Raw genomic sequence first — 21,622 nt, forward strand, 5'->3', positions numbered from 1 at the left:
CATTAAAGTTGTGTAAAAACCTATTGATGATCACTTGCTTTGTCCCGTGGTTTTACTCTCAATTTAATATTAATACATATTATAGACAAGTCTATATAACTGCGTTAAAAACAACCGACTTCAAACTTGCACTTGCAACATTTACAAATACAGACAAAAATGCTCATAAAATAAAAACTACTGGGCCTATCCGAATAAAATTTTTATGGGACCAATTCGACACCATCCCGCATCGAACAAAAAAAGAATCACGTAAATCGGTTCAGAAACCTCGGAGTAATCGGTGTACATACATAAAAAAAAACATACCGGCCGAATTGATAAACTCCTCCTTTTTTTGAAGTCGGTTAAATATGAGTCCAATACTTTATAACTGTTTGAATAAGGTCAATGAAAATAAAATATTTTAAAAACATACATAAAGATATTTTTGCATCGTAATATTTGATGCTTAAAAATCTTAATATACAACTTTGTGCAATAAATTCCTATTATATACACCAATAGGTTAAGTTAGGTTTACGTTTGTGCACTAAAATATAGTGTTGCCTCAACTCTTTAAATAAGTGATTTGAATAAAATTAATGATATTTTTTTTTGGAATCGGGCAACACTATACTTTAGTCAATTGCGAATTTGGTAAATAGAAAATCCAAAGTTTTGATAGCAATCGTGTACAAAATATATGTGCATTTTATATAAATAAAATATAAGAGAGACGTCGGTTTTTATTTTAAATGTTACTTTACTAACAGTTTATTTTTGCATGAATGTCCTGTCCTACAACAGTTTTACTGTTATAGGACAGCGAAATAAAGAACAATGTGCAAATCTATTTTTAGGTATAAGTTAGACGAAGTTGGTTTATTTGGCACTTTTTGTCTAGACTCTAGACTATCTTTAACAAATGAAAAAAAAATTCATGACAATAGAACCACCGTAAAAGCCCAACCACCGAATTGGTATTGCCATATAGAAAATGCTATTTTTTTTTCAATGCTGGTAATTTGTTTTTATAAACTGTGCTCGTTTGAGCGCCATCTAGTTAGGTTCTCAAATAGGTTAAATGGTTAAGTCTCATTTACGCGAAACGAAACAGAGTGGGGATTTTGAGTGTATTGTCAAATGATACTCAATTTTGAGTATAACTCAAGGATTTGACTTTTGAGTATGGTGGTACTGAGTTTGGGAAAAACATATAAGCTTCTTGGGAAAAACGTAATATGGTCTAACCACAAAACAATTTAAACACAATCTAACTTTAAACCAGAGATCTGTCACTTTAATAGTTGTCTATGTGAAATACGACAAAACCAGATTAAAGAGAACCCGCTTAAAGTTAAACCCTGTCTTCAGATTTTTGTGGTAAGGCAGTTAAAGTTGAGTATCGTGTAAAAATGTAATATCGAAAAGAATTGGCATAACGAATTGTATGTAGAGATATAGTATTTTTTTCTTTTTGTATCGGTTTATATGACACATATTTTTCGTAAAGTTAAAATACCTATTTTTTTGTCTTTTTTTACATTTTTTCACCCCGTTTCGCTTCGTGAATACCGCCTTCTTTAACATGTGTTCAAGGCATATGCATTTTAATATTAAAATACATTTAGTTCTGCAATAATAGCTCATAGACTTATCACGCGTTGAAGATAGTTTAAGTTTCGCACTCTGAGCTCGAATTCTTAAATTACTTAGCTTTTAGAGTCGTTTAAGAATTCGCTTGTTAATTTTAAGTGAAATGGACGCGTTTTTGGTAAAATTTTAGTACAGGATAAGTGACGAAAAATAATCTTTGAGGATGATATACTTCAAAGCATTGAATAACAACATAGGCAATTTTTTGTATGTTAAATGTCAAAATGTTGCTCTGATGCAGTTTTAAGGAGTGACAAATAAAAACAATTTTGTATCTATGTACATAAAAAAGAATGGAGTTTTGCAAAACGTGTAGCGTCTGTAAAAATGGTTGATTAAATATTTTGTAAGTCTGTACTAGATGTCACATTTACTCAAAATTGGTACATAAAGTATTTTTGTTCGTCCATCTTGGATATAATACGTTAAAGAATAAGTAGGCTAGTATAGATTTATTATGATTGAATGGAAATTATAATTTTTGTTAATAAATTTTTAAATCGGTACCATCTTGTTTTATTTTGAACCCTTTATAAGTAATTTTAGAATTAAGATACTGCCCAAATATTCATACACAATATTTACCAATGATTTACTATTTTACACTAATCCATACTAATATTATAAATGCGAAAGTAATTCTGTCTGTCTGTCTGTTACTCAATCACGCCTAAACTACTGAACCAATTTGCATGAAATTTGGTATGGAGATATTTTGATACCTGAGAAAGGACATAGGCTACCATTTATTGCGAAATATGTACCACGGGCGAAGCCGGGGCGGACCACTAGTATAGAAATAAAACACACAACTCAAAATCAATTTATATATTTAATCCAAAAACTATTCATAATATTATCATTCTTCAACATTAGTGACGTCATCACTCGTAATGCATGGCCAACTGCACACAGATACAACTTGCGCTTGAAAATAAACCAATAATTATATTATATTACAGTTTTACAGAGTACCCTCAATTTTAGAGCAAATTCTTATGTCAATGAATGATTATTCTCGAGGTTCTTTCGGCATGAATAGCCTTTTATATTGAATACAATAAAATCCTAAGAGCTAGCGCGCAAGAACAGCTTTTGTCTCCGCAACTATTTAGTCTCTCCCATCAACTCTACGGGGAGTTGCGTCGCTACGTGCGCGCACTTTCTTACTAGCCCATAGAGTTGATGGGAGAGACAAAATAGTTGCGGAGACTTGCGCGCTAGCTCTAAATATACATATAATAAAATACTATGTAATAATCTTTCATTCCATTTGCGTTTAAAGAATCTACCACAATACACTAATCCCATAATTATACCTTTTTTCTTTTCCGTGCACCCCTCAACCAATCCCATAGAGTGTTGCCCGTATCCCACTTGTCCCCGCAAACCCCACAAGAACACATTATTGGGGATGGTGTTAATCCCACAATCTTTTTTAGTCTGTTGACATTTGTCGCGCGCTTCAAAAGTTTGACATTGTATCTCGGAGCGCAAGTGACTGTAATTCGTTTGTGTCGAATGCGTTTGACAGTTCACTATTGTTGCCTGAAAATATAATTTTAAAAATGCAATTGAAATGCTATTTTAGTAGAATATGACTACTCAATTTCATAAAAATTAAGATGAGCTTTACATCAAATTCAGAAATAGGTTAGCCCTTAAATTCGCGCCATTTTTTTTAAATTACAAGTCAATTTATATTGCAAAAATATGTAAAACTAGCGTTCCGGTGGGATTTCCGGGATAAAACCAATCCTATGTGTTAATCCAAGTTACCCTCTATATATTTGCTAAGTTTCATCGTAATCGGTTCAGTAGTATTTGCGTGAAAGAGTAACAAATGCGTAAGTGTGTGTACCTACATACACATCCTCACAAACTTTCGCATTTATAATATTAGAAGGATATTATAGAAAGATAAAATTGCAAGACATAATATATTACCACAATTAGAATATACCAATAATAAAAAACCGCATCAAAATCCGTTGCGTAGTTTTAAAGATTTAAGCATACATAGGGACAGAGAAAGCGACTTTGTTTTATACTATGTAGTGATTATTAAACATACCCATTGACAGGCGCGTCGTTTCCACTCCCACATGTCCCAGGTGTAATTCTTCTCGATGTAACCCTCTACTGGATGAGCTTCTGTCTGTATGTCTTTGTCGCACACTTTCGCTATATTAAAAAGTTAAATAAAGTTCGTCATACAAGTTTTTTTATTCTACATGGCTATGATAAACTGACTATCTATTGCAGTCTGTAATATGTTGCTTGGCAGAGAGTGCTGTGTAGCAATAAGGCCGTTATTTGTAAATTATTTATTAGTTTTTAATTGCTTTATTTTAAATTTACTTATTTCTTTCTTCTTGTAAATAGTTAAGAGTTCTAAAAGTACATACCTATAGGCAAACAGTAAATACAATACCTATATTTATCGAATGCGATGCATATGCATATGTACATACAAGCAACGTAATGTAGTACTCGCTAATTGTTTAATCAGATGGCAATATTTTAATTAGAAATACAAAACACAAACTCTTAGGCTGTGTCCTCACGACGAGTGTATCGACGTGTCGCACCGCACGCACGTCGCCCACTACGTCCAGCAAGTTGATAAGGTGCGGGTTGTTGCGTGCGTGTTGCAACACTTCGTTCACATAGCTGTTTATTTATTTATCAATTTAATATACCACACCAATTAATATATTTACGATCATACAAAACGGATTAATACGGTAGGTACATAAGCTGTTGTAAATCCATACTAATATTATAAACTAGCTTCCGCCCGCGACTCCGTCCGCGCGGATGTCGTTCATCGCGTGGATGGTTTATTTCTCCATTTTGAGTAACTCTGACAATGACATCTTAAAAATATCTATTGGACCCAAATACGGCTAGGCCTGTAATATTACGCATCGTGTGTTCGCGGTTCTACAGAACAACGTCTATGGATATAACTGAAAAATTAAGATTAATTTTTTTTCTACGTATTTTTCCAGGATAAAAAGTATCCTATTTTACGCCCAGGATAATAAGGTATAATTATACCAAGTTTCATCGAAATCGAACCGGTAGTTTTCACGTGATGTCTTCACATACAGACAGACAGACAGACAGACAGACAGACAGACAAAAAAATTTTTAATCACATATTTGGGTTTGGTATCGATCCAGTAACACCCCCTGCAATTTATTTTTTCAATATTTTCAATGTACAGAATTGACCTTTCTACAGATTTATTATATGTATAGATGCGAAAGTAACTCTGTCTGTCTGTCTGTTACTCAATCACGCCTTTACTACTGAACCAATTTGCATGAAATTTGGTATAGAGATATTTTGATACCAGAGAAAGGAAAGGATAGGTTTTATCCCGGAAATCCCACGGGAACGGGAACTATGCGGGTTTTTCTTTGACTGCGCGGGAGATGCCGCGGGTGGAAAGCTAGTGTGTTTATAAATATAAATTTATAAAGAATAGAAAAATTCGATCACGAGGCGGGACTCGAACCCGCATCATTTCACGCCAATCCGGGGCGGACGCCTGTCCAACTTAGCCACCCGTGATCCCGCCACTGATCGAATTTATTCTATTCTTTCAGTTTTATGTGTCTGGGACACTTACAATTACAATTACTACAACAACTAATAATTTATATTTTTAGAGCATTTGAATTTCATAAAACCAAAAATGAATCGTCAAATGTGTTGCTAAGCGAAAAACTCGAGAACGGCTGAACGGATTTTTCGTAATTACTTATCTTTTTATAATATTCCTTGAAGAACGACGATGGTTTTTATGGAAAGAAAACGTAAACACGGGCGAAACCGGGGCGGATCGCTAGTACATATAAGATAAATACACCAAACGCGACGATAATTTTTAATATAGAAAATTGTAGAGACGTTGTGTTTGTCAATTTCCTCCACGGTTCAACCGATTTTGTATGAAATTGCGAGTTCATGTACCTAACTAATTATAAGAATCGATCAATATTTTTTTTCATTGCTAAGTGTTAAGGGTAATGCAGAACGCCAAAATTCTTTTTTTTTTTCTTTTAAATTGTTTTCAAGATTAACAACTAAGTAAGTACATAATATATAGTTTTTCTCAACATGAAATAAACAAACTACTTAACCGTTGTGGATCCTTACTGAACCGGGCGGCCATTTTGACGGAACAGAAGCCGTACCGCTCCCCCTTGCACTTGATGAGTCCCATCTTCATGTTGCTGGGAACTAGCGCACCCACGGTTAGACACAGCGCGCAAAAACCTAGAAACTGTGGCATAAGAATGTATATTGACTATTAATTTTAGTCTTCAATCTTTTACCAATTTAATAATAAAATTGGAGTCTTTTTTAATATTAAAACAACCGCCTTTCACTAAATGCGTATATTTTATACCAAAATAGGCAGTAATTTTTAAATTTTTTGCCTGTTTGTTTCGGCAAAACTCTGGAACGGCTGGACCGAATTTGACGGGAGTTTCACTGACAGATAACTGATATCATAAGGAGTCACATTAGGCTATTTTTTATTCTGATATTTCTATTTAAAGATATTTGTGTACAATGAGGAATTAGTTAATCAAATCAAAATGTATCTTTTAATTTATCGTAGGTATATACGTATACATGATTCACGGTAGGTGGTAAGGTGTTAGGTAGGTACAATCTTTTTAACACATTACACAGACTGCCATTATTAATAAAACTTTTAATTTGATAGTCACTCCGCTTCTTCTTATTGTCGAATAGAGTCAGTGTACATAGTTTTGTAAGGCATAGGTAATGTTTTGGCAAAATAAAGATTTTATTTATTTATTATTTAATAAATATCTAAATATCAAGCCAACACTCACCCGCACATGCTCCCGTCCCGCGCTCAGCGTGTCCGCGCACACATAGTTCTTGAGCGAACCGAGCGAAACTCGCTCATCCACGCTCACGCGCGACGAGCGGTCTTGGTCCGATAGTATTGTTCGACCTTTGAGCATTGACTGTACTAGACTGTATGGTACCTGGTTTTTTAGAGTAAATTATAATAAAATTGTTGTCTACAAAATAATTTATGTAATCTTCACTTCTTTACAAGCTTGTTGATAGGTATAAAGCCGAAGAGTTGGCATGTTTGAACGCGCTAATTTCAGGAACTAAGAACTGGAACCATTTAAAAATTCGGCGGCCAGTCGATACCAGGGCGGACCGTCAGTATTTTTATAAAACTGGGAATCAAAACACAACTTAATAATATAATATAACCCATTTACCATTGCATTTCTATAATGTTTTACAAATTTGCTATTGAACTTCTGAACACTGAAACACAGCGAAAGCTATATTAGGAGTCCGAAGTCCACATATTTTGTAACTAGATTTCCACCCGCGGCTTCGCCCGCGTTTGCAAAGGAAAACCCGCATAGTTCCCGTTCCCGTGGGATTTCCGGGATAAAAACTATCCTATGTGTTAATCCAAGTTACCCTCTATATGTGTGCTAAATTTCATTGTAATCGGTTCAGTAGTTTTTACGTGAAAGAGTAACAAACATCCATACATCCATACAAACTTTCGCATTTATAATATTAGTAGGATTTATAGGTACTTACTGTATAATTTTTCAATAAAAGGATTTTTATATTATTTTATTGTTTTTTTTTTTATATTCCTACTTCCTACCTACCTTCATCTGTTCCTGTATGAGGCCAAGGCTGATCATCAGCTTGTTGACGGTGGACACCAGATACATGATGTTCTGCATTGAGCGCCATACTTGCCACACTCGAGAGAAGAGAGGCTGGGGCAAAGGTTTATTTTCTCTAAATAACTTAATTTTTTAATAATATTGAGAGGTATAGCGTCAAATATAATATTATATGACAGTACCTAACTATGTGGAAAATAGATATAACAATTTTAAAACCATTTGCTCATCATTTTTTTATTTTTATAGTTAAACATTTTGGAGGAGTAATTAAAAGCAAATTATGACTCTAAATGCTATAAAAACTTCGCTCTTTTCAAAAATAAAAGGACAACCAGGTGCGTCGTAAAAACTAAACTATTGTTGGATAATATTTCCTGTAAAGAAATAAAACTTAGATATCTAGTTAGTCCAGTTACAAATAAACTTACAAAAACAGTAACAATAGGCACAGCAGCTTTATATTTAACGGCTGCGTGTAGTTCCTCCAACACCAAGCGGAATTTCTCAACTTGTTGTGTTCCGCTTAGCACCATCGTCTCAACGTCAGCTAATAATTTGCGAATGTATACTTCGTATTGACGGTTGAACGCTAATAGCTCGAATATTTGCTTGTAGTCCTTTCTAGAATGTTTTTAAGTGTAGTTAGTATAGTAATAAGTATGTACCTATACTTTTTCATCGTAATTATTTACTACTTACTTACTTAAGTACTTATAAAACAATAAGCTGCCTGTCCAGGCTGTCCTTATGTATGATAGGATGTATAACTACACAACGGATTTTGATGAGTCTTTTTAGTTTTATTTTATACCAGATAAATTATTCAAGAGACAGAGGATGCCTATGTTTATATTAAGCTATTGCATAGCTTCTATCGCGGGCCTTGAGCACGGGGACCGAATCGAGAATTTCCGTAACGAAAAAACCTCACGCTCCCCACTCCGACGGGCGGAGGTGTGGCTTGAAGGCATGATAGCATGCAATAGCTTTACCGCGGCAGCCCCCGAGTGCCACACGTCGTTTTTATATTTATAACACACATGATAAGATATATTTCAAAAAAGTTAAGTATTTGGGATTCTACTTTGAGGAGCATTGCAATGAACAACTAACTCAGTGATCGTGCCATTAGCCGGTACATCGATAAGAACATTCCCCGTCTCATCGTGCACGCACAGCGCGTCCGCTATCGCCGTGGTCAGCGAGTTGACGCGCTGCATCACAGCGATCAGTGAGTTGGACAGCGACGCTAGGCACGCTTTCCCAGCGTCCACTAGGTTGAAGGGCACTGGGAAAGTAAAGTGCACTTATACTGTATACTGTACACTGTGTACTGATAGTACCTAAAGTGCTTTAAAAAAAAGATTCAGTTAGATTGTAGAAAAAAAATTTGGTAAAGGAATAACGATTGACGTTATTTTAATTATAGTGTTGTTTATAGCTACGCTTAGCTGATATTAAAAGAAAGTTTCTTTTATATTTTGTATAGTTGTAAATAAATCAATTTCTAGCATCCAAATTCTGCTAAAGACCATCTAAATAATTTTGATATAAACTTTGAGTTGTTAAATTAATCGTAGACATTTAAAATGTCTTGTTAACTATGAATACATAGTTTACTTACAATCCGGTATACCTTCACCTCCCTTCTTACAGTCTCTATTGAAGAGGCGCACTCCAGAGGCGACATGCATCAAATAATTCAATTGAACTAATTTCTCGTTGCGCGGCAACGATGTAAAAATTCGTAGATCGTCTAATGAAAATACGCTCTCTAATGCTGACATGCCTTCTTTTAATGTCTGGAATGATTTCAAGAGATTTTTTTATTATTTATGTCCGTAACTGACTAGATATATTATTAATTAAATGGCCATTTTTATTAAAATCGGTTCAGACGTTTTAAATATTAGGTACTTAACTACCCTGGACATGCGGAAAAAAAGCTTCCAGTTTTTTTATCCAATAACTCATAAATACACGAGAAATCAGTCAAATTTTTTAATCACACTTGAATTACTGATTAAGGAAATTAATTTTTAGATAGGTAATCTTTTGGTTTCGCAACTTACCACAATACTACCCGGGTTTCCCAGACCACTCGCCAATATAATATAAATGGACATTTTCCTGAACAGCTTCTTATAAGCGGCTTCATCATCAGGATCCTCATCCAGTATTTCACTGACCAGCGGCCGGAGACAACTGTTAATCGAATCTAGATGTTTGTCGATTAGAGCTTGCAGTTTGTCGTAGTTCGACTGCATTGTATACTGCATTTTCAGTGTATTTATTGATGTTTCGCATTCTGAAATGTGAAGTCGGACATTTTTTTTAAATAGTCAAGTGCTATTAAAGATCTAAGTAGTTTTTACTTTTTTTTTAACATACCTAGCTACTTTTTTAACGCATGTCTTTTTAGCCCGAAGCTAAAAGAGGGGTGTTACGAGTTTGACGTGTGTGTGTTTGTGGCATCGTAGCTCCCAAACTGGTGAACCGATTTTGATTTTTTTTCGTTAGAAAGGTGACTTAATCGAGTGTTGAACGCTGATTTATGAAAATCTGTTCAGCCGCAGTAGTTTTAAGGTCATCAGGATGACTTTTCCAGGATGATGTAGTCGGGAGTTATTCAGCTAGACTAGAAAATTGCAACGACTTTATCTACGTAGTTTGGCACCGCACGGCATGGCACAATAAATTTATGTCAGAACTCAGAAGTGAGAAGAAGTGAATCGTATCCGCACTATTTGGTGGTTCAAGGACTCCAACCATCGAACTACTAGGCTATAAGATATTATAAAGTTGTAAAAATATACTTACTTATCAGCATTGAAACACATTCCGTAACGAAAAACTCCAAATTGTTCCTGCTTATAGTTCGCGCAAATAACTTTCCATACTTCGGATTTAGTAAAAGCAAATCTATCAAATATATAACGAACTCTGGGTCGACTGTAACATTTTGCGCTTGACAATTTCTTGCTATTTCGTTTGCTATGTTTTTTATTACGTTCTCGTTACAAGCCATTTTTGTAAAATTAAATAGGTATTTGTAGAAAATTGATTGGAATGATCAAACGTTGCCATAGCAACCGCGTTGTTTTTAAACGTTTTACCGTAGATAATACACAACTTCAATTTTTTGGCTTATCACTCGTGCTCGTATCAATAAGATCACAGCATAACATCATAATGTGATCATAGTATTATAACTGTGATTATAACCAAACACACGAAAAAAAAAATATTTTTGCAACGGTTTTTTTTTTCGAAAATTTTGTTAAGTATCGAAGCAAATTTTGATAAAGTACGGTCGCAAATTTAGAAGAATTTCTTGCCAAATTTCATCAGAATCGGTTCAATGGCGAAGAAGACACAGTTACTTTCATATTTATATTAGTAGGGACATCTGTCGCTCAAGCGTATTGAAATTATTGTTTTTTTTATCGATCCTTGATAAGTGTACAGATGAATTAAATCGATTACATAAAACTGTAAAAAGTGTACAAAATAAAACAACACTTGATTTGAAATTAATTAATTTAATCACTCTGGGACTTACAACCTCTTCATTCTAGCAAACTAGATTATTTTAAATATACATTTACTTGTCAGTACTTATTTTAGTGTCCTAATTTAAGGCCCATTTACATCACGCTAATTTCTGGCCTCTTGCATACAATAATTAGTTTGAAGTAAAAAATGATTTGCGCACCTAGTTTAAACAATACGTAATATTATGTATTGAAGTGAAACTTCTTTAGGCGCGTTGAGAGTAAAATTTCACGGTCGCGTCACGGCAATACCGTCGCGTGATGGAGTAAGGCGACGATTTTGGTATCTTCTTGCCAAAGAAGTTTCACTTTTGACACTAAACTTTTGCTTTCAAATATTGCTCTTGAAAAACAAAATGGCGTCATATAAATGGGTTCATACTATAACGTGCTTCTACAAGTCTTGTGTAATAAAGCACTAAATCATGAACACTTCAACTTTTCATTCTTCGGCAATTTTCTTAAATCTAAAAATTATAATCTGTTGACATAGTTAATTCTATATAATAAAACTATAGTAAAAAAAATCTATCAGTTACAAAATGCATTCATTGGTTTAATAATACAATTTTTTTTTCCATATGGCAAGACTATTATAATTATAGACTTGCCTATATAATATTGACTTGGTGTAAAAAAAAATAATTTGCAGTTTTTTTTTTAATAATTTAAACAATCTATTTCAATACGACATCCCACTTTTGATTTAAATCTACGACAATACTAGTATTTAGAAAATATTGTTACATAGTGACTAAATGAAAAAAAATAAACATAGGAACACAAAAATTATATAAATCACTTAATATTTAGCTGCTTAAAACTAATATTACCGAGAAAATACTTTTACATTCACACGTAATTATTTACATAGCTGTTACATTTAATTCACTTTTTTAACAATCAAAAATAGCTATGCGATATTTTTTATCTGTGCCAAAGTCAAAACTTAAATTCGTGATTAAAAAAAAATTTAAATCTATAAAAGAAATTCGGTATTTCATAGTATATAAACTACATTTTATTTATATATTTAGTACCTAATGGTACATTCTAAGTTTCAAACGTGTTATTATAAATCTAATATCGATAGATAGCGTCTATCATGATATTGATAATAATTAATTAAAAATATTTATGTTTTTAATTCCTAAATTAGTGCTTATAGCAAAAAACCTAGTCCAGCTAATTCATATTGTCTCGGATCCAAAGCCGACACGACTTTTACGAAACAAATCTGTCAAATTCAAATTTACATTTTTTTTTTAAATTTCGATCGCGATCAAGGCTTGGGAATGACAGTGAACTTGGCTGTCAATGTCACCGACATTTTTTTTTAATTTTCGGTAAAATACAGATATATGCCGACTGTTTGGGCTAATCTAAACTTTTTGGACCTGAACAAACACATTTACTACAGGACATTGGCAAAATTGTGGCAGCGCAGTACAGCCATAAATTAAAATATTGAATTGAATCAGATATCTTCAATGCCAACTAAATAGACTAATTTATACCAAAGATCATAAAAAATATTTTCTGTATGTAACCAAGATGTTATGCATATACAATAATGTTATACTTTTTTCTCAAGTTCACATTTAAACAATAAAAAACCACAGCATCCTACATATTTACTGTCATTCCCACTTCCCCGCTTAATCCAAAAAGTGTGCCTTCAAATACTTCATCATGCCAAACGTCCTAAAGCGTTTCGTACCAATGACCTTATACAGGGCGTCATCACATATCGCAAATTGTTTATTATTGGGGTCATATAAATTCTTCTCCTTGACGATGGCCCACACTCGCTTAACAACTTCGTGTCTGGGCATTTGCTCTTGTCCCATGAGTTCAGCGAGGGCCGGTGACAGTTTGTATGCCCGTGTGTACCCCCCGCCCTTGCCTCGCCCGCCGGCACCAGCCTGTAGATAATTAAATAAAGTGGTAAATTGTTATTTTTTTAAGCTATTGCATAGCTTCTACCGCGGGCCTTGAGCGCGGGGACCGAATCGAGAAATTCCGTAACGAAAAACCTCACGCTCCCCACGGGGACGGGCGGAGGTGTGGCTTGAAGGCATAGCATGCAATAGCGCAACCGCCCCACTCCCCGAGTGACACACGTCGATTTTCTGTATTTGGATGATTCAAAAGTGCTTCTAAAGTCTAATTGAATAAATAAGTATTTGAGTTTGAATTTAACACGCTTAAACTCATGAACATTACGATACAGTAACATCTCTTTTATCCCGATAAAGTAAACCTGTTCTATAATAAAAAAATTGTAAACTAAATATACATTTTGATAAAACGGGAATTATCACTCATTTTGAAATTTTCCCTTAGAACTAGATTTAATTAATAAAATGATAAAAATATACAAATTTTGTGACAACGTTTAAGCTATTAAAATTAAATAGAAATACACGCAAATATAACTAAAAAATCATCAAGCTAACCTTTTTCTTGCCCCAGTCACTGTCCTCGTCGTCTGAACCCTTCTTCTTCTTGCCTTTCTTGGCTGCTGGCTTCTTCTTTTCCTAAAAATCATAAAAAGGTACATTATTGATTACCCATTGAGCCCCGAGCTGCCCGATCGGTCCACGACACAATAGATTTTCTATTGTGTCTGTGATTCCGGGGGCTGAGTTATGTAGTTTAGTTGCAATTAGTTGGCACTACATGTCCAAATCAAATTTTTGAAGTGAAACTTCTTTAGGCGCGTTGTGAGTAAAATTTCAAACTCGCGTCACAACAATGCCGTCACATCATGGTCTAAGGCGACGATTTTGGTATCATTGAATCTTGCCAAAGAAGATTCACTTAAGACACGGGTGCTCGGCACACACGCTATTTTTTGTAGTTAACTAGTGGTCCGCCCCGGCTTCGCCCGTGGTATATATTTCGCAATAAAAAGTAGCCTATGTCCTTTCTCGGGTATCAAAATATCTCCATACCAAATTTCATGCAAATTGGTGCTGTAGTTTAGGCGTGATTGAGTAATAGACAGACAGACAGAGTTACTTTCGCATTTATAATATTAGTATGGATTTGTTCAATTTATCAACTTAATATCAGCACACTGTTAGAACTAGTACATATATAAAAAACTAGATTTCCGCCCGCGGCTTCGCCCGCGTTTGCAAAGGAAAACCCGCATAGTTCCCGTTCCCGTGGGATTTCCGGGTTAAAAACTATCCTATGTGTTAATCCAAGTTACCCTCTATATGTGTGCTAAATTTCATTGTAATCGGTTCAGTAGTTTTTACGTAAAAGAGTAACAAACATCCATACAAACTTTCTTCTTTATAATATATATTAGATATTCTCTTGTACTTCCTCTTGTGTCAACTGTTTTGCTGTGTAACTTGGTTAAGAATAAATCTCAGTATATCAAGATAATCTGTTGTTATTTTCCCATAAACCCATCAACTAATAGATACAAAGCATGAATAATACATTTTAGAGCATACAGAGTTGCAAACAAGGATCAGGTGGTCATAGAAAAAACTATCATAGTGCAGATTTTCACATCTCTTGCATGGCAACTTAAAAAATATATTTTTAAAGCATTTTGACGCTCGAAAACTTAAACAAAATCGCCAAATAAATAGTCAGAGATGGCTTTAAGCCAAAAGGCCGCCATTTGTACATTTTTAATGGTTTTGTAAAACTTTATTGTACAAGACTGATATACAATAAATTTATTTTAATAAATAAATAAATAAATTATATCTTAGTAGCTGTAAGGCCATTTGTACATGTTTCTGTTGTAAAATGTATCTCTTATTCCTATTTATAATGCACTAGCGATTCGCCCCGGCTTCGCCCGTGGTACCTACATGTTTACGTTTTTTTTCATAAAAACTATCCTATCTCTCAAGTTGGATCGAACTGCACATGGTGTGCGAATTTTATTATAATCGGTTAAGTGGTTTAGGAGTCCATTGAGGACAAACATTGTGACACGAGATTTATATATATTAAGATTTTTATTCATTAACTAGCTGCGCCCCGCGGTTTCACCTGCGTGGCTCCGCTTCTTTTGGTTATAGTGTGATGATATATAGCCTTCCTCGATAAATGGGCTATCTAACACCGAAAGAATTTTTCAAATAGTTTTAATAATACAAGACCAGTAGTTCCTGATAGTTTGTTTGTTTGTTCAAACAAACAAACAAACTCGTCAGCTAGATAATATTAGTATAGATTAAATCAATAATTATTAAAAAATCACCTCTTCTGATTCGCTATCAGCTGAACCGTCCTCTTCATCAGAGGAGTCCTGCTTCGCTTTCTTGCCACGAGCCTTGGCTGCGGGGGCTGATCTCTTCGCTGGTTTCTTGGGCTCATCATCATCGTCCTGGTGATTGGAAATATATTTATAGAAATGTTCATGGAGCGCCGGTAATGTACTTTGATTCTATACAACTGCCTAATTGATGTAGTCAGTTGATAACAAATCACAGCAAGTGACTATTAACAAAGTGAGGATAATTTCGAACGATTCGTACGAATGCGCTATGATTCAACGGAAGGCGGCATTATAAGTATTCCACAGCTAAATATGTTCTAACAGGAAACAGTGTCAACTATTCATCCACAAAAATATTAAATCAAAATTTACATCTGACAAAATATTTTTTTTTAGTTTTTGCGTTTGATTTCACGCGAGTATTATACACTAGCTGTGTCGCGCGGTTTCACCCGCAAAACCTTCCTTGATTAATGAGCTTACTAACACCGAAATAATGTTTCAAATCGGACCAGTATTTTTTGAGATTAGCGCGTTCAAACATACAAACTTTTCAGTTTTATAATATTAAAGTATAGATTGAGAAATTAAAGCTTCTAACTATGTTCATTGCAAAGTGTGTGAAATGTTTAAAATCCGTTAAAATCTTTATAATTTCTTAATATTTTTATTTATTGTTAATGTCAAGAAAATTAGGTCCCGTAAAATTAATCTCTTGACACTACATTGTGTTATGTTAGTGTCACTGTTAGTGAAACACTAATTGATAATTATCAGTTGACTAGCTACGCTCCGCGATTTCACCCGCGTGGTTCCGCTTCTGTTGGTTATAGCTTGATGATAGTATATAGCATTTCTCGATAATAAAGCTATCCAACTCCGAAAGAATTTTTCAAATCGGACCAGCAGTTCTTGAGATTAGCACGTTTAAACAAGCAAACAAAATCTTCAGCTTTATTAGTATAGTTTATAATATTAGTATAGATAATCATACAGACAAGTCCATATAAAAAAATCTTGGCTATACCAGATTATGATTTAATGTAACTATATATAAATAAATGGTGCCTTACCTTCTCTTTCTTTCCTTTCTTGGCTGGCTTTTTATCCTGAAAAGTAAATTAACGGTTTGAATTAGTGTTCAATATCACTGTTATTTTCTTTTTTTACCTCAGACCTGTATTATATTAATTATTATTAACTACTACCAAACTGTTTCTCTTGTGGGCAAAAGCAAGTATGTATTTCTATAGGTTTCTGTCACTGTCACTGCGTATCATATATATGATTTATTTCCGTTCAGTGGTTTTCGCATGAAAGAGGAACACACATACATACATCCTCACAATTTTGCATGTTAACAATAGAATTGTACTAAGAAGGTAATACATATAAAGCTTACCTCTTCAGATTCACTCTCTTCTGAAGCGTCTTCCTTTTCGTCGGAACTGTCTTTGCCTTTCTTTCCCTTTGCCGGAGCGCGTTTCGCCGGTTTTTTGTCTTCTTCACTCTAAAATTTAAGTTTTTGATTTTAATTTATGTGATCTAATATACCTAGTGTGTTTGTTCAATTACTCCAGCAAATTTGTCCGGATTAAATACTAGTTCTCTATTAACCTTTATAATATTAGTTTATAATAAAGAGATTATATTATATTGAACAGAAAATGAATAATTGAAACAGGACTCAAACAGAAATTAATGACAATTTACCACTGAGTGATAGACAAATTTGCAGTAGTTAATTTTTATTACACGGTTTTAGTAAACACTAGCCGTGCCGTAGCCGTTTCGCTCTCAGTGCTCCGCTCCTGTTGGTCTTAACGAGATAATATATAGCCTATAGCCTTACTCAATGAATGGGCTAACTAACACCGAAAGAATTTTTCAAATCGCACCAGTAGTTCCCGACATTTGCACGTTCAAACAAACTCTTCAGCTTTAAAATATAAGTTTAGATTTACTTACTTCCTCCGAACCCTCAGATTCATCTAATTCTTCCTCCTCCGATTCCTTGCTGTTCACATAGTCCATAACAAGTTGATCTATGACCTTCTTTTTTTCAGTCAAGTCTGTACCAAATACCTCCTCCAATTTCTGTATCACCTTCTTAGTTGATGTTTTCGCGAGGTTCGCATTTTGAAGGATTTCTAAAAAATTTATTGTTTTACAGTATTAAGTTCGATTATGAATAGTTTTCTGTTAATGGTTTTCTTTTAGATAGTCAAGTTTACATTTTGCAATGTATGGGAAGTTGGAACCAAATCAAATATAACAGTAACAAAATTACCCTTAAATTAGGGAAAATATGGGGGAAATTTAATAAATTTCATAATATAATAAAATGTTTAAATACATATTATATTCAATTTCATTATTATTGCAATGTAAAACATAACAAAACTTTTTTATACATAAGTATTGCTTAGACAAAAGTTAAAAAAAATATTTACTGAAAAGTTTATACTTATATCTATCTTTTTAATTTAAAATATATGTAATGTAATAATTTTTCAATGTATTTTTATTTAATAACATTAGGTACATTAAATATTGGGAATTATCAAACTGAGCAATGGTAACACTAATTCTATCTGAGCCAGAATGCAAACAATATGGCGGCTTCATGAAAATTGACAAAACAATTAATTCAATGAAAGAAATTTAGTTTATGATTAAACAAATACTGTTTAGCCGAAATGTTTCAGATAAAAATTGTTCCAATATAAAGTGCGCGTTAATACGCATCAGAAACTTAAATAAAAATGCCGCCATTTCACCGTATCATACGTGGAGCATTGATGTAACAAGCAACGCATTGCATAAAAATAAACCATCAGTAGGCAGACCTAAATAGGATATAAGAAATAACGGACCTAGCATAATAAAATCCGCATTACTAAGTGTAACAACTTTCACTTGAAACATTTTCGTATCGATGTAATACTATCAGAGATATTTCACTTTGAAGATACGAAAAAATTAACTTCTTTGGAACATAGTAGGGAAGCCATTACATGAAGCCCAACCAAATTTAATTGTATGGAAAATATGCTTAGAAATATATCTTAATACGTTAAATATTACTCAAAAAGATAATAGTTTCTATTGAGAAGATTTACTTACTTGAAATTTCCTTTTTTAAATCTTCTGTACTAACGTCTGCCATTTTCTTAGAACAAGTATATTCGAAGGAAGTATCAGCCACACAATAATATACCCAAAGAGTATAATGTATAATAGGGCATAGAGAGCCCTCTTGAAGCATATGAAGGCCAACCTATTTGACTTTGACTGGCGACAATGAGCCCTCTGGATTTTGGGGTTAGAACTAATTCCATATACCTACATACATATATACGTTAATATACATAGGTAGTAGGTATATTTTTTTTATCACTACTCTTCTATATATAACGACGCAATTTAATTTGAATAATCATTTCAGGCAAAAATAATATGTGCCTGGAATAAATGCTCACATATTATATTTGCGTCGTTATTGAAATAGGAGAGCGATATTGTTTCAGAGAATACCTACAACTGATTTATTATCATTTATTTTCAACATTTTAGAAATAAGACAAAGATCTAAATGATTACAAAATGGATGGTTTTTAAAGATTTAGGTGATTTAAAAAAAAACTTTTCAGTTGTAATAATTACAAGATAATTAGCTTATATAATTAGTATTTATATTAGTTTCATTATATGAATATAAATACGGAGTCTTTAAAAATGAGATATTTGGAAGTGCTAAATAGGTATAATTCAGTCAAATTTCTTAAAACAAATTGAAGTACTTACTAAGGATAATGAAGAAAACGACAATAAAAGAAATTAGTTCTTTATTTTTTAAATGCTTTCACATATTGTAATATTACATATTTTTAAGTACTTATCTAAAACAAAACTGTCCGTGCACATAATTTTCAGTAAAACGTTTTGAAAGCCTGAACGTAGGGCTCGATTCAACGCACTTTCACCATACTTTCACGAGAACTATAAACTTCACACGATTATCAACAAAATGAACTAATTAAGTAATTTTAACGTAAATAAACTTCACCGTTCACGTATAGTCGCCGCCATTTTATGACAGAATTATCAAATACAAATTACAAAAAAAAAGTTAGTCAATGTTACCAATTAATAAATCATATTTAACACTTTTAATGTAAATTAAATAAGACGTTTTCAGTATTTTATTTAGTTAGACGCACTATTTTTTTATGTAAAATATTTTCCTGAATAATTATAGTTCTAGATAAGATAGGTACTGAATTAAAAATCTGAGATTATTGTTCTAATTCATTTAAACTTTGAATAAAGAAAGGTTTTCATTTGCCTTATTTTACTGCATTGATTTCATATAGGACAACACTGAGAAGCTTTCAGAAGATGTTGCAAGTTTATTAATTTGATACCATATGAAGCGATTGAAATCGCAAAATTATTTATTGGAATTTGAAAAAAAGTAAGACATGCATTCGATCTATTAAAATAAAACAATGTTTAAAGAATAATTTCCATTTATTTAAATATCTTTATTCACTTTGCAAAAACTTCGGAAAGTGCGATGCCATCTTTTGGGGATTTAATATAAACTTATTTAAATAAGTTTTTACTCGCCAAAGTATAGATCGCGTGGCTTTCTTTAATAAATGTCAGTTTGTTCTAAGTGTCCCCCCCCTGAATATACCTACTCGCTAGATGCTACACGGCGCGCGGCGTCCCCACGAAATTTTACGACAGCGCAGTCGTCGAAATTCGGCGGCATTTACTCCACCAATGAAATCGAAGCGCACAAATTCAAATAATGCGTTCTCATTTAAATATCAATTCTTTAATTTTAATGTTAAATATTTCTCAATAATCATTATATTTATATTGGAAACTTCTTTTCCAATCAACTATCAACATAATTCTTTACTTGTTTTGTAAGGTTTAATTCACCGTTATTTAATAAATATCGAAATATCGTAAGTAATCTTTGAACGAATTCATAATCGAGACGAGTTCACGGAGTTCACGAGTGTCAATTTTGGTTGACATTTGTCAAAACCATGTGTTGATACTTCAAATGTTCAGATTTGTTGATGAAATAATAACCTCAATCCTGAAAAGTAAAACCAAAACTTTTTTAAAAGTAGGGTGCAGTATTGTGTTTAAAGATGGCAAAAGTTAAAAATAAGCGAAACGCTGGATTAGCGGATAGAGTACATAAGAAAAAAGCTGATCTAACTAAGAAAAAGTTAAATCCATTCGAAGTTCACATTAAACAGAGAGAAAATTAAAGTTTTGGGTAAAAAATGGTTGTCTGTAAAGTCAGTTTACTGACGATAGTTGAACGTGACATCGATTGTGCTTCTTTGTCGCTCGTTCCGCGCTCTCGCATGCACTTCAAGCCTTACACGGAACGCCTCAGAGCGAGGTAACGCCGCATGAGTCATGTTTTTTCGTGCGTGCAGCCGGCTCTATCGAATTATAAGACGTTGTCACGTCAAAAATCAAAGCATGATCGTGGCTTACCGGGAGTTTCTCGCGCCAAAGCCATCCAAAACGTAAATTTAGTCACTTAATTTATAGAAAGTTAAAAGTACATTGCTGTAATAACGACATGTGTTTTCAATTGAAATAAACTTGCTGATATTAACTATCATGTAGTTTTGACGTGACAACGTCTTATAATTCGATAAAGCCGGCTGCATGCACGAAAAAACATGACTCATGCGGCGTTACCTCGCTCTGACTCATCTGAGGCGTTCCATGTAAGGCTTGAAGTGCGAGCGAGAGCGTGGAACGAGCGACAAAGAAGCACAATCGGACGTTGTCACATTCAAATATCGTCAGTAAACCGTTGGTAAACCGACTTTACAGACAACTGACAACCAATTTTTTTTTTAAATTTATTGAGTCTATACCCAATTTAATAAATGTACAATGTACATACAAAATACTAAAGTAATAAAAAAATAACGAAACCTAATCCTGATCTTATTTACTTAGCGTAAAGAAACACTAGGTACAGAAATGAAGTTAATCAACAAAACGAACACATTCATTGACCGTCGTATCGGTGAAAAGAGCAACAACCTATCGGCTGAAGATCGTATGATAGCCAGGTTCGCTGCGGAGAGGGCTAAACCACATACCAAGAAGAGTATTTATAATTTGGCTGATGATGAGGTTTTGACACATAGGTTAGTTATTTTTGAGAACGTGGCGAGTGGAAGAAGTTGGAAGAGGCCTGTCACAAGGACACACCAACACCCACAAAGCAATTTAATTTTAGTTAAAGTAAAAATGTAACCTGTAATATTGGCAATAAAGGCCATAAATAAAATAAATAAGTTATTTTTGCAACTTAACATTCTACCTGGCTTATTCTTCCATTGAAATAATGTCGATTTTCATATGCTGCAAGCGATCTCAACTACCTAGATATAAA

At 33.6% G+C, this 21,622-nt stretch overlaps 2 protein-coding genes across 2 annotated transcripts; both read right to left on the bottom strand.

Annotated features, from left to right (window-relative positions):
• Positions 1 to 2,451: 2,451 nt before the first annotated feature.
• Positions 2,452 to 10,390, bottom strand: LOC123702900 (cilia- and flagella-associated protein 206). The gene is made up of 12 exons (XM_045650749.1): positions 10,183 to 10,390; positions 9,435 to 9,670; positions 8,987 to 9,164; positions 8,476 to 8,650; positions 7,791 to 7,983; positions 7,339 to 7,452; positions 6,520 to 6,678; positions 5,794 to 5,936; positions 4,187 to 4,311; positions 3,713 to 3,822; positions 2,958 to 3,186; positions 2,452 to 2,565 (listed from the first exon to the last, which is right to left on the bottom strand). The coding sequence occupies exons 1-12, from the start codon at positions 10,388 to 10,390 to the stop codon at positions 2,498 to 2,500; spliced, it is 1,938 nt and encodes a 645-aa protein (XP_045506705.1). The 3' UTR covers positions 2,452 to 2,497.
• Positions 10,391 to 10,884: 494 nt separating this feature from the next.
• LOC123702893 (transcriptional regulator ATRX homolog) lies at positions 10,885 to 19,956 on the bottom strand. The gene is made up of 8 exons (XM_045650739.1): positions 19,874 to 19,956; positions 18,298 to 18,391; positions 17,140 to 17,321; positions 16,574 to 16,681; positions 16,245 to 16,280; positions 15,154 to 15,279; positions 13,376 to 13,456; positions 10,885 to 12,841 (listed from the first exon to the last, which is right to left on the bottom strand). The coding sequence occupies exons 2-8, from the start codon at positions 18,338 to 18,340 to the stop codon at positions 12,575 to 12,577; spliced, it is 843 nt and encodes a 280-aa protein (XP_045506695.1). The 5' UTR covers positions 18,341 to 18,391; positions 19,874 to 19,956; the 3' UTR covers positions 10,885 to 12,574.
• Positions 19,957 to 21,622: the final 1,666 nt, after the last annotated feature.

Source organism: Colias croceus, chromosome 24, assembly GCF_905220415.1.
Source record: "Colias croceus chromosome 24, ilColCroc2.1".
Taxonomy (NCBI): domain Eukaryota; kingdom Metazoa; phylum Arthropoda; class Insecta; order Lepidoptera; family Pieridae; genus Colias; species Colias croceus.